This window comes from Lactuca virosa, chromosome 3 (assembly GCF_052849685.1).
Source record: "Lactuca virosa cultivar CGN04683 chromosome 3, Lactuca_virosa_CGN04683_v6, whole genome shotgun sequence".
In the NCBI taxonomy this organism is placed as follows: domain Eukaryota; kingdom Viridiplantae; phylum Streptophyta; class Magnoliopsida; order Asterales; family Asteraceae; genus Lactuca; species Lactuca virosa.
The window spans coordinates 174,623,218-174,636,720 of NC_136428.1; the positions used below are offsets into that span (position 1 = coordinate 174,623,218).

The 13,503-nt window shown below is 34.6% G+C and overlaps 2 protein-coding genes and 1 long non-coding RNA gene across 3 annotated transcripts; 1 reads left to right on the plus strand and 2 right to left on the minus strand.

Moving 5' to 3' along the window:
• The first annotated feature begins 1,988 nt into the window (after positions 1–1,988).
• On the plus strand, positions 1,989–3,064 carry LOC145162741 (Cytochrome c oxidase biogenesis protein Cmc1-like protein). Its single transcript, XM_079081800.1, has 3 exons — positions 1,989–2,198; positions 2,621–2,768; positions 2,848–3,064. Exons 1-3 carry the CDS (start codon positions 2,144–2,146, stop codon positions 2,924–2,926), a joined length of 282 nt encoding a protein of 93 aa, XP_078937926.1. The 5' UTR covers positions 1,989–2,143; the 3' UTR covers positions 2,927–3,064.
• Positions 3,065–3,768: 704 nt separating this feature from the next.
• LOC145162742 (uncharacterized) lies at positions 3,769–4,871 on the minus strand. Its single transcript, XM_079081801.1, has 4 exons — positions 4,807–4,871; positions 4,612–4,702; positions 4,362–4,525; positions 3,769–4,298 (listed from the first exon to the last, which is right to left on the minus strand). The coding sequence occupies exons 2-4, from the start codon at positions 4,657–4,659 to the stop codon at positions 3,884–3,886; spliced, it is 627 nt and encodes a 208-aa protein (XP_078937927.1). The 5' UTR covers positions 4,660–4,702; positions 4,807–4,871; the 3' UTR covers positions 3,769–3,883.
• An 861-nt stretch (positions 4,872–5,732) lies between these two features.
• Positions 5,733–13,049, minus strand: LOC145162743 (uncharacterized). The gene is made up of 3 exons (XR_013739290.1): positions 12,987–13,049; positions 11,098–11,147; positions 5,733–5,828 (listed from the first exon to the last, which is right to left on the minus strand). It is a non-coding gene; the product is annotated as an uncharacterized LOC145162743 (long non-coding RNA).
• Positions 13,050–13,503: the final 454 nt, after the last annotated feature.

Sequence of the window (13,503 nt, forward strand, 5' to 3'; positions counted from 1 at the left end):
TGTGGGAGGGAGCACTTCACCGACCAATTTGATTGGCTATATTTTCTTACCGTTGCAAACGGTCAAAATTTATTTTTATTTTACTAACATTATAAATACATTACCATTTTAAAAAAATAATTCACAAAACTTCATTTTTTTACCATCTTCTTCTTTCTAAAACCTACAAAAATGTCATCCTCCAAAAATCCTACCAACCAAAAAACACGCACTAAAAAAACCACACTCCACTACCTTCACTCGATCAACCGGTTTATTTGCCCCCTTACTACCACTATGGCGATATGCTTCCCTATTTTCCGCAACATATCAAACAACCACAACGCCCCACACAACCACTTCCACAAACACAACCACAATTCGACCCATATTTGATTCTTTTGATTTTGATTCTCAACTGGAGTTTGTTCCACAAACACAATCACAGCCAGGAACACTCATTTCTGAATCCGAACCTGAATTTGTTCCACAAGCTCAACCCTCTCAACAAGGAAATAAAAGAAAAGAGAATGTGGAATCTAAAATGTGGGAACCTCAAGAAATGTTAGTATTGCACAATCATGAATTGACGTTTCAGAAGATGGGAAGATGGGAGCTGACCAAAAACATGATCGTTTTTGTATGTGCGTTAGAGTTAGGTTCCACAAAGGAATGAACCTACGACCATATCATTCTAAACATCAAGTCTACTCGAAATGGTGAAAGATGAACAAAGAAGTCATGTTGTTTAACGATTTGTATAACAACATGAAACACTAATGGAAAAGAAGTGAAAGTGACGATGTGATTTTGGAGAAAGCTTTTAAGTTTCAAGTTTGGAATCTACTTAAAGGCAACAAAAAAATGGCAAAATCAAAAAACAATCGACGAGCACAACGATAGTGGATCAAAACGGTCAAGAACTTCCGAATCCGATCACACTTCATCGGATGCTCGTGTTGGTTTCAACCTCAACGATGATGAGCCCATTCAAGTGTAGCCCCCCCCCCCCCCCCGACAGATGGGAATGGACAAAACAAAAAGCAAATGCAAAGGCAAAGCGTCGGAGTCGAATGACTTGAAAGAAATTGGCGAGAATGTGCAAGGCATAAAAGATAGAATTGATAAATTTTTGTAACTTGCTTCGGATAGAGAGACTCGGAAACAAAGGAACAGCGACCTGAGAGTGCTACCGATGGACACGTCGAATATGAACGGTGATGTGTTTCAAGTTGTTTTTGTGATGAAGGAAGACGTCAAAAAACATTACACTAGTTGTTTTTAATTTCGAGCTTTTTTTTCCAAGTTTTTAATCATTTGATGTGTGTTTTTTTAAGTTGTAGGTTTAAACTTTCTAGTTTTTTATTTCTAATTTCCTAGGATTTTTTCTAATGTCATGTTATTTTTTTTAAGTAATGTAATGGTTTTTACTTTTAGTTAATGAAATCTTTTGATTTTAATTAAACTAAAAAAATTATTTATTTAAAAATAAAAATAGTTAAAGGAGTGTGACACCACTCCTCCATGTGTGTTTGGCATGAAATCACACTTCTGTGGCAAAAAAATAAGACTGGTAGGTGTGGGCAACGTCCACACCGACGTTATTAAGAAAAAGAAGAATAACGGCGTGAATGGAAGGTGGTGGTGGTAACGGGGAGCAACGCACATGCGTATAACGCCTAATAACGGGGAATGGGGGCGGTGTTTGCGTGTTATAACGTCCAATAACGCCCCTTGTGGCGTTGCTCATACCCAGCAGTGTAACATGTCACCTAATAACAGTGAAATGAGTGCAGCTTTTGTGGACCACTGCGTCTAAGAGACCTCCCTCATTGAGGTTGAGGGTTCAAATTCCGTCGTGGACATATGTGGATTTAAGGTGTAATTTAGGAGTAGGTTAGATTTGCCGTTTAAAAAAAAAATGTGTATAAGAGACCCTCTACAACAAAATGAGAAAATTTTGATAAATTTACAATAAAAGTTCTTTTATATACCAAAATGCAAATCTGATAATTTTAGAACTTGAAATCCGACAACAATATCACGTGCAAAACACACCCTAAAACCCCAATTGGAGAAGCGTCTCTTGATCAAGAACGAAGCAATTCAATTAGGGGATTTTAGAAGCCTCTCTTTAGATCTTTGTGTATCTTCGTTAACACAAATGGGTTTCGTCCAAGAAGCAAGAGAGAATCACGTGAAGAAGAAAGTCGAAGAAGGTATAAACCCTAAACCACCATCACTTCCCAATTCTACTCACGATTGTTGCTATTACTAATGATTATCTCTAAATTGTTCCCAATTTATATGTTGAATGTTATCGGGTTTATGTAAGAATCCTAAGCGTTTTTACGAATTCGAGTATCACGATTTCTTAACCTGCAATGACATTTTCCACGAAATAAGTCAAATTCACACATCAAGTAGCTATTTAGGAACATAATTAGGGTTCTTTCGCTCATCGCGTATAATCTTCAATCGGCACCCTCTATTCCACCAGAACGACGAACATTTTCCAAATTAATATGAATTGCTGTCAAATTAAGAAGAAACATTACAAAATCATCTCCACAATTCAATAAATCGATCTGGGTTTTCTGTATTTCTCTTTAAGCTATGCTTTCTTGTTCATTATCTGCAGCTTTACGAAGCAAAATGAAGGCAAAAGCACTAAAGGAATGTGATTATTACACTGCGAAATATGCTGAGTGTGCTTCAGGAAGAACATTTTCTGTCGTATGGGCATGTCGTAAACAAGCTAAAGAACTGAATAACTGTCTTCATGAATTGTAAGTTCATTCTTCAAACCCATTAAAGTTGTTTACTTTTTCTGCAATTAGGTCTTAATTATGGTTGATTTGGTTGCAGCACGAATGATAATGTTTTGGAACAAATGAAGAAAGAATACTCACTTCAAGAAGACGCTAAGAGACCCATTGGAGTCTAAATATGTTTGTTTTTTCTAGACTTATGCTATGGAATTTGCTAAAATGTCTAGATTTTTAGTTTTATTTCAACAAACTTATGTAGACATAAAGTTTATGTACTAGTTTCTATAAACGAAGTTAATCTATGGATTTGATAACTTTTCTTGTTTGGATTCTAGAAAAAAGCCAATTGTTTTTCAAATTAGGGCATTTAGAATCTAACACTAAATCCTAGTTTTTTGCATCAAGTTTGGTGCGAAGTTGCTTCAACCTAACACCATTTGTTACACTAAAAATATTGTTGGTAAAAAGTAAAACATGAAATAAGTGTTATGCTATTCATTAAAATTTAACAAGTTTGGTTTTGGTATTAATGTTTCCTCTGTAATAATTGGTCCTTCAACTTTGAATTTATACAATTTTAATTATTCATTAAAATTTAACAAGTTTGGTTTTGTATTAATGTTTCCTTTGTAATAATTGGCCTTTCAACTTTGAATTTATACAATTTTGATTATTCATTAAAATTTAACTAGTTTGGTTTTGTATTAATGTTTCCTTTGTAATAATTGGCCTTTCAACTTTGAATTTATACAATTTTAATTATTCATTAAACTTTAACAAGTTTGGTTTAGTATTAACTAGGATTTTACCCGCCGCGCGTTGCGGCGGCAGTAATATATGTAAGAAATAAAATGTAAAGTAAGTATGTACGTTTGTTAATAATATGTTGAATATATACAAAAACTTAGTTAGCGGAGGTATTACATTTGTCGATTGCAATTCCAGGATGTAGTTATCCTAACTTTTTATATACAAAAGTTACTACTTTCATTTTTACATACAAAAGGTGCTGCCTCTTTTCATTTTTTAACCTCTAGCGTTTTACGATTGAGGAGCACATATCCATCCTGTATTGCTTCTCCCTGCAAAAATGCCTCTTTTGGTATGCCTCAAAAAAGTTGATATCCTATCTGTCACCTTTTCTTTTGTTTATGCATGGCCTCATCTTCTATACATACGTGAAAGGTATTTTCAGTAAGTGTTTTATGTAGTGTGAAGTAGAAAGCTATAAAATAAGCATATATATCTTGCAAAACATGCACTTGTTTTTTTGCTGTTGATTTGGGATTCGGTGTGACAGGTTCGAGTGTTGGTTGTGGTACAACTTTGTTAATTGCCATTGTGCCATCTCTTTTCATAGCAATCTCGAAGATTGTTCTTTTACCTCGGATATGAAGTATTTCCGGAGGAACGGTGTCGGGATCTGAATATCCATGTGTGATGACCATGTCTTGACAATTTTTGTAAAGCATTTGTGTGATCGCTTCATTGAAGAATATAGCCTTTGCATTTGAACTTTCATCAGCAATTGTTGCGTTCACGCAGTACCTGATGATTTTAAGACTTCAATTGCTACAATGGTATGTGTTGTTAGTAAAAAGTACAATTTACATGAAAAGTGGTTCGGGAACATAGCCGTGGTCTTCACAAACGAATCGTGGGGTTGCAGCTTTTTGTAGGAATAACTTCTTTGGACAACGTGGACATGTAACATAATACCACATACGGTGCGATGTGATTTCAGTTACGGTTGCTGTGCAAGTAAACCTGGTTTGCTGCATTTAATAAACATGTTTTATTCAAAATATTGGAGTAATGAAGTGTTAGGTTGTAAAAAAAATATTAATAAATCAACTTATACCGTTGGATCTTCGTTAAACTTGTTTAGTATTTCACGAATGGGAAGCATTGGTTGACTCTGTTGTATATTTGGTTGTTTCAGCTGATTGAATCTGCAATTAAAAAGGGACATATTTTATGTCGGCCAAATATGTTCTTTTATATTTTGTGGTTGCATGATATTTAAATTTTATTTAGGTAAAAGATATGTGTTTACCTTTCAATGAAACTTTGTAAATTTGGGATTGGTGGGTTCAGAACTGCAGATGTTGCCTCTGTGGATTCCAGTTGCAAGTTATCTGTTAGAAGCAATTGCTTAAAGTAAGGAAATGTAAATGTTTGTTGAGGAAAGTAAAATAAGCAAAAACAATTGTTATGTACTTTGATATTCTGTTACCAGTGTAGCGGTAACTGCTAGGAGTTTTCCAACAGCTTCATCTTTTTTATATGAAAAACTGTTTGATCCCAGAAAGTGATTTCTATAATTTTTTCCCTGTTGTAAGATATGATGTTATATAAGTGAATTTGTTAATATCATTTTCGTTTGGTATACTGCAATTGGAGGTTACTGACCATTGGTCTTGTATTTTTATTTTTTTTATTGCCTTTCCTGATCGGATTAATGGAGGGGACACTGTCTCAACACGACCTATATAATCTGTATATAAACGAATGATTTTGACATTAATTGTTATTAGTATTTGTGTGACAAATGAAATTGTAGAGCATGAGTACATGTTCTTACCAACCAATGGTTGTGGGTGTATTTTTCTGATAGGAAGCATTTCGTATGTAGCAAAATCATAGAAGTAGTAGGGGATGTCTGGGTCATAGAGAGGTTCGAAATCGGCTGTGTCGCCAAGACGTACAGACGTTTCATGTTGGACGACTCTTCTGAAACCTCGGGCTGGGATCGCTAGGTATCCAGTTACGGTATAACATAGGTTCTGTTTCACTTTCGAGTTCAAAGTCGGCTCTTTATTTGGGTCTGCAGTTGCCTCTATGGCGTCTCCCTGTAATAGATTCATAGTAAACTTGGTACATATATATATATATATATATATATATATATATATATATATATATATATACGTATAATGGGATATTTACATGTCTGTCTACAAACAGGTAACATAATTCTTTGTCTCTTATGCGTGCTTTCCACTTTTTGATAACCCTGATTTGCAGTGGTATGGGTTCTTCGTTGGGTTTGACGTCTGCTATCCAATACATTTTACACTGTACGAAACACATGATGCAACATTAATAATGATCTTTTAATCAGATGGTTATGATGTAAAAGTAAATAACAACAAATGTTGATATAGATATGATAAAAAAGCAAAGTGCTTACATGTGGCTGTAAATAGAAAATAGAGAAAAAAGTAGTGATCAGTAGGAAATAGTAATATTATTGTATTAAATGTAGTAAGTTCACTACAATTAGAAAGATACATTATCAATGGAAAACTGTAAGTAGCATAAAACAGATATTTAGCAATGATTATTTTCCATGAAATGTTTTATTTTATTAAATAATAAGTCCTTATTCTTAAGAACCATCGACATCAAGTTTTGAATCTGTCAATAATAGTTGACAATTGTAAATGTATACTTCCGGTTTGCTTTATGATGTTTAGTGCTTTGAAAAAAAGATCTACATCGATAGGTTAGTAAGATCTGGGAGTATCTGTCATGGAAAACGTTAAAGTTTCACATACCTGAAAGAGTCGGTAGGATAATCAACTTTTCAATTGTAAGGCATAGTCATAGTATAATAAAAAGAGTAGAATAAGAAGCCAAAAATCTGAAGTAGGACCAAAATTGGAAGTGTGAACTTGTGAAAGCAAGAAAATGGTGAAAAAAAGGAGTACTGAAGAAAGGTGAAGACAATAGACATAAGTTATGGTATAGAGGTAGTTTAATTATGGTTTAAAGTACCATCTATTTCTGATAAAAAGTTTGAATAAACTATGTTTCTGGTTAAGTTTGCAGGTTCATTTGGTTGTGGAATAGTTAGAACTTTGAGAGATTGTGGAGATGTTGCTCTTGATAGTGCTACGTAGAGTTGACCATGGCCAAAAACAGGTTGTGGAAGATAGATGCCAATTTTTTTTAGCGATTGACCTTGACTCTTGTTTATTGTCATTGCGTAGCAAAGTTTTATTAGGAATTGTTTCCTTTTTAAGGTAAACGGAAGTTCATTATCTGTATGTGTCAAAGTGATGCGAGGTATATAAACTCGACGTCCTATTGCTGTTCCAGTCATTATCTGTGCCTCAATGACTCTTGATAAAAGGTGTGTAATTATCAATCGTGTTCCATTGCATAGGTCAGAAGTTGGACTGATGTTACGCATAAGTATTACGGGAGCATTGATCTTTAATTCCAGTTGATGTGGTGGAATACCATTGAAGTTTAACATGTCTAAGTATTCAGGTGGATAGAGTAAACCGGGATCACCATGGCAGCCGGCGTTTGGGATTATTGAGTCTGTACTTAGGTAAGTTTTGCTATTTCCAGGAGTCTTCTTTAGAATCATCATATTTATTTCATGGGCAGTTTCATTTTTTGGACATATTATTGCTTTTTCGGTAAGATTTAGTACCGTTGGGTTTTGAAGAGTAAAATTGTCATAAATGAATCCGATTAGTTCTTCGACTGCTGAAACATGTGGTTGTATGATGTATTGTGACGGTATTTCGATTTTCTTGGCATTTCATGGACCGTCAGTTTCAGGGATGCCTAATTCTCCATTGCCAACATCAAGTAACCATTGTGAGAATGTTTCCACGTCATGCGTAGTTGTGTTATCCATGTCAGGTCTTCGTAAGCGCATGTTTTCAGTTAATTTGTAAACTTTGAAATATTTCCATAAATGTGATCTCGGCAGTGAAGAGTTTAGGATTTCTGTTTTTGACGCTTTACGTTTAACAGGCAGGGTTTGGCGGAAATCCCCTCCTAGAAGTATTGATTTGCGACCGAATGGCTGATTAGTAAAACCCGTTAGATCTTTGAGGCTTTTGTCTAACAATTCGAAACACCTGCGATCATTCATTGGCGCTTCGTCCCATACTATGAGTGTTGTTTCTATTAGTAGTTGGGCAAGTTGTGTGTTTTTGTTTATATTGCACAACGAAGTATCAGTAAGATCTAACGGTATTTTGAAACGTGAATGAGCAGTTCTACCGCAAGGGAGTAATAATGATGCAATACCCGATGCAGCAACTGCTAGAACAATCTTCCCTTGAGAACGTAGGGCATAAATTATTGTTGTCCATAGAAAGGTTTTTCCAGTGCCACCGTGTCCATATACAAAGGCTAAAACTTGTTCGTTCCTTGTTAAACTCGTAATGACATATTCATATATAAGCTTCTGTTCTGGGTGAAGAGTAGCACGGTATGATTCATGGTCTTCTGTTAGTTTTTTCCTGTCGTAATTTTTCTCTTCCATGAGGAGTCTATTTGTTAAAGCTACAAGCATTTCTGCTTTTGGCATGGGTAACCCGAATGCTGACAATGAAGTAGCCGACGTTCCTGAACGTAACAATAATTCAATTTCATATAGAGCGTACTGCATTTGGTCCTCGTCATTGACTATGTGTTGTGTATACGATGCGTCGTCAGCAAATTTCTTCCACTGTTGTTCAAAAAGTCGTTTGGGATTTGAAATCTCACAAAATAAAAGCATATGTGTAAACAAAGATCTTAAATCAGCGGCAGTTGCCCATGCAACAGCCTCTTCAATTGCATTGAACCATTCATTGTCATCTCCAAGCAAGCCAAGCTTCTCACACGCACTTCGAAATGTCGGAAATAATTCACCACCTACGGTTCTTATGTCTTCGAAGGAACGACAACCTTTTTGATGTGACAACATTATTCGGAGGTAAAACATATCACCAGCAGATGGATGGACGTATATTAGTCGACCTACAGTTGGCGTTCTCTCTGTGACTCTACGTTTCCAACGTTTTCCGTTATTTAGCCATCGATACTCAGAAATGTAATCAATATAGCGTAGATGGTGTCCGCTGGCATCAATATTATTATTTGCAAGCCATTCTGTTAAAGTGGTGGCTTTTGCATATTCATTCGAGACAACGTTTTCAAGTTGTTCATTATCTCTGAATGTGATGTTTTGCATGTTTTCCAAATGAATAGCAAGGACCTTAAATAAACAATGTGGATAATCAGGTAATGTTGTTGAATGTGTAACTATTCATTATGGTTTGGAAAAAATTACCTGTACGGGAGGATTTCGGTAATGTGTTAAAAAATTAAAAATTCTCCATGCCGCCTCATGAGGACAAATGAATCTACTGTCTATAAAGTTTTTAATTTCGTCAATTTCAGGAGGAGTATTTGCCTCAGTATCAGCAACGGTCGAGGGATTTTTTTTAATAGCAAATTGTATACGGTCTGGTCCTTTTGATATGTATTTGAACAGGTATTTTATTAACATATTCCACCCACAATATTCAACGTTTATATGGGCATGAAAATGCAGTAACAAAGCCCGATTGTAGGGAACAACGTAACTATTATCTAAGAAAATTCCATTCTTTTGGACAAAGTGAGAAGCCTGACGTCTCTTGTAACGTGCATAACCATTTTTATCAAATGTAGATACCATTTGATATTCCTTGGGGAATTTTTTTGAGCAGGACGACCCTTTAGACATACATGGAGCCTTACCGTTAGCGATTCCACAAGGCCCATGCATCATAGATTCAGTTACTATCCTATACAGAACTGGTTCGGTAATTGGATCTGGAATCTCGGCAGATATGTAAGCGTCGAGTTGGCTGGCGTCCTTTATCTTGTCAGGGTGATCGATCCATAATAAGAGATGGCAGTGAGGGAGACCTCTCTTCTGAAACTCTATCGTGTATAGATCTACATTACCAAAGAAGGAAATTTGTCTTTGAAAAAGGAAAAGTTGGTCTCAATTGAAGCATTAGTGTAATTTGGTAAGTAATAAATAGATGACCTGCTAAAACTTTTCCAAACGGCTTTTGCGTCTTAAGAAAGTTAGTAAAGAAAAGTAGTTTCATGTGAAACACCCTTGCTATAACATCGGGACGATCTTCGGCTTTTAACGCGGGAAATCTATCCATGTATCTAACAATTTCTGGCCATTTCACATTACATGTAAATGTAATGAAATACTGTGGATTTCCATGAACTCTGCATATTGCCAATGCATCTTGGTAATGTTTATACATATAGCGAGGACCGCCAGTAAATGTTGAAGGCAAAAAAGTTCGTTTGCCTATGTCTTTCCCTTTAGTATCACCACGCATGACCGCGTCATGTATACCCTGAAGGAATTCATTCCGAAGGGCATTCTGATTATATCGTAGGTAATTAAGTCTATCTTGTTCTATGCATGCATACGCATCAACCATGTATTGTTGAAAGAGACGGCCACCTCTTAGAAGCAAAGTATACATATTTAGTCGATCGTGTAATTGGTAGCTGTAGAACATATTCATTGTCATTTTCCTATCGGTCTCTTGTTCATCAGCAGTTAAGCGTAGCTTATTAGACCAGCCACTTTCACCATGAATAAACAATAGAGGATATTGCAAGGGCATGTACAAAGGATGTAGAGTGTTTATTCGTTGAGGCCCATTAACGTTATGTCGTATGACAATGTCGTAACCATCAGAATCGGAATCTAAGTCAGTCAAAATAGCACCTATACAACCCGGAGTAGGATTACCATAACATGAAGAGTTATAGGAACTATATAAACGAATTGAAAAGTTAGGTATATCAGAAGACTGACAGAGGTCACGGGCGTTCCTGAAAAGCCTAACCAATTTATTAGTATTGTCAAGAGTCTGAATGAGTAGAGTGACAATGTCGGAGTTTAAGGGTATTCGATTTTCATTAGGAAAGCAGGTCATCCTATTAAACACCTCGTTTTCAGTGTCGTATACATACATTTGCAAGAACCGGGGGCGTTCATTAGGCGGAGGACAATACGAACCGAGTCGATGATAAACCTTACCTTCAATTTTGAAAACGTATGGTCCAGAGCCAATGTTTACAGATTCGTCTACTTTTCCACCAAAAGATGTCATCGCAAACATATTGTTATAAGCCCGTATATTGGCAAGAAATTGAAATTGATCGAATAAAGTTACCAATGACAAAGGAGGAATCCTAGAAATAAGAAGTTTATAACCTGGCCGTTTTTGCAACAATGATTATAACGTGCTTGATTAGACGACATTGCACTAACACGCTCATCATACCAAAATAATGCATAACAATGGTCACATACACAGGTACAATCACCATTGTCTATATATAAAGAATTAGTAGGTTGGATGCTAGACGATGCAATATGTTCATCAGGTGTTTGACGTCTCTTTCGTGATGTAGGCATAGGTAAAATAGTTATGGAAAGAAAGTGTTTGTGTAAATGAAATTAGATTAAGGCATTAACATATGATAATGTAAAAAACAAAGATAACGGAAAACACAAAATATAAACCTTTAAGCAAATGGCTAACTACACCATAGAGTAAGAGGTAGCCAATGTACCTGTGGAAAACGAAATAGCAAAATCAAAAATAGAGAAGCATATTATGAGTATTTACATTAAGAATGTTAGGAATCTGAATAAACTCATTTTATTAGATGGTCTGTAAAGGAAAATATCCATTTTAGTTTCTTAGGTTTTTTTAATGTATCATGCAATTGGGTAAACAGTTTTTCTTATCACCTTTTGTTGAATGAAAAAAGCTGTGAACAAAGTTTCATGTAAGTTTTGTAAACAAAGGACATAAGATGAAGTTGAATACATAGTATTTTCACTATTTATAAGGGAAAAAAATGTTTTTCAGATCAAACAGAAAAACATCATAAATAAATTTTATTAGATGGTATGTAAATAAAAATGTCCATGCCAGTTTCCTATTTTTTTTTAGTGTAGCGTGCAATTGGGTGAACAATTTTTTTATCAACTTTTGTTTAATCAAATAAGATACAGAGAAAGTTTCATGTAAATTTTATAGACAAAAGACATAAGATGAAATTGAGCAGACAACATTTTTAATCTTTATAGGGAAGAAAAAGGGTTTTATTAGATGAAACAGAAAAACATCTGAAGTTCATTTTATTAAACGATCTTTAAAGAAAAAAAGTCCTTGTTTTTTTTATAAAGAAAGGACATATGATGAAATTAAATAAATAGTATTTTAACTCATGCCTTTTACCATTGTAAAAACTATGATCTGGACCACTTACACAGTTTCAAAAGTATAGAAAATATTTCAGGTGTAAGTAGCCTAAAATGGATATTTGAGGGTGGGTAATTTCCCTTAATTGTTTTATTTCATTAAATAATATGTTGTTATTCTTAAGAACTATTGGGTTCCAATTTTCAAAAGTAACATATAAATGAACCTAACATCATCACACCTTTTACTACTCAACTAAACCAGAAACTAATCCTCAATGTGAATTTGAATGTAATGAAGATTGGGGTTTTTGTAATTAGCAGTGTATATAGCTGTGTTAGAGTAAATTAGAGGTAATTACTGTGATCATAATTATAAACCCCTAATTACAGCTTCTCATTTCAAAGAATTATATACTTTTATAGAATCTCATATTAATAAATTGGGATTATTAGTACCGGTCCATTGATGCACCTCAATTCTCATAACCTTTTCCCCAGAAAAAGGAAAAAAAGGAAAAGTAAACCATTACCTTTTTGGTTGAATGATATGTTATTCTTACATATGATATTAAGAAAGAAGACTGAAAGTACATATTTCAACTGCTGTAATATGATTTAATTACCGTAGACTAATCTTTGTAGATTAATATGATGAATCTTCATTTGATATAATTAAAGTTTTGAAGTGATTTACACATTAAAGCATATAAACCATTTGTGGTAAATGTTTGGGGGTGATTAAAGGTGGCAGTTGTCTGCTTCTGAGAAAAAGACACTGCCTGGTAAAGGCAGCCTTGTTTTGGTCGTTGCAACACCAATTTAAAAGTTACATTTATTTTGCTCTTACACTTTTCTTTTTTAACCTTATACTACAAATGAGTAGCTGTTAAAAATATGTTGCCTTTATGGAAATTCATTGTTAAAGGAATACGAAATAGAGAAGCAAGTAACCCTAATTTTCAATGTACTAAACTTTACTTCATGAACGTAATCAGGAAGGCTGAAAGTCAAACAACATCATAGAATAATAAAAATTGTACAACAGCCGGTAGTAATTTGGAATTTGAAAAAAAAAATTGGAAGCGAGAAATTGTGAGGCTAGAAAAAGGTCAGGAAGAGAAGGTTGAGTAATGAAAAGAAGTAAAGACGATGTACAGAAGCGTAAAAAGACATTAAAGGAAACAAACAATATTTTTTACCTGTGTTTGTGTGAGGAAGAGGGCAGAGGAACAATACTTGCAGCAGAAATGCCAAGTCTGGAAGAATGTGATAGAAATAAGAAATGGATATTAAGATAGAAAAAGGTAAAGTGGTCCAATAGAATTGTTTAAGGAACCGACTTATAAGGAAAGGGGTTAAATGAAAGGTAAGTAAAAGTGCAAGGGAGAGAAACAAAAAGTAACACCCACCGACTTTGGTTTTTAGAAGATATGTAATGTTTCCATTGTAATAATTGGTAGTTAAACTTTGAATTTATACAATTTTAATTATTCATTAAAATTATTCATCAAGTCTTGTTACGGGTTTAAAGTTTAGCAGGCTACCCATTAATCGGGCATATGTTTTCAAATTTCAAAGGACAATGCGCTAGTAAAAATAATATGAAAGCGAAAAGTGCTACAACTATAAAAATTGAAAAGTGCTTTGCTTTTTAATGCATTTAGCGCTTATGCATATGTAATACTCAAGTAGCTGAAGATAATAACATCATTGGAG

What these genes read in the sequence shown, in the direction of transcription:
- LOC145162741 (XM_079081800.1), top strand. Translation starts at nt 2,144, where the DNA reads ATGGGTTTCGTCCAAGAAGCAAGAGAGAATCACGTGAAGAAGAAAGTC. An exon ending in GAAGAAGAAAGTCGAAGAAG is followed by an intron (nt 2,199 to 2,620) that starts GTATAAACCCTA and finishes CATTATCTGCAG; the next exon opens with CTTTACGAAGCAAAATGAAG. An exon ending in AATAACTGTCTTCATGAATT is followed by an intron (nt 2,769 to 2,847) that starts GTAAGTTCATTC and finishes ATTTGGTTGCAG; the next exon opens with CACGAATGATAATGTTTTGG.
- LOC145162742 (XM_079081801.1), bottom strand. Translation starts at nt 4,659, where the DNA reads ATGCTTCCCATTCGTGAAATACTAAACAAGTTTAACGAAGATCCAACG. An exon ending in AGTTTAACGAAGATCCAACG is followed by an intron (nt 4,526 to 4,611) that starts GTATAAGTTGAT and finishes TATTAAATGCAG; the next exon opens with CAAACCAGGTTTACTTGCAC. An exon ending in GTTCCCGAACCACTTTTCAT is followed by an intron (nt 4,299 to 4,361) that starts GTAAATTGTACT and finishes TAAAATCATCAG; the next exon opens with GTACTGCGTGAACGCAACAA.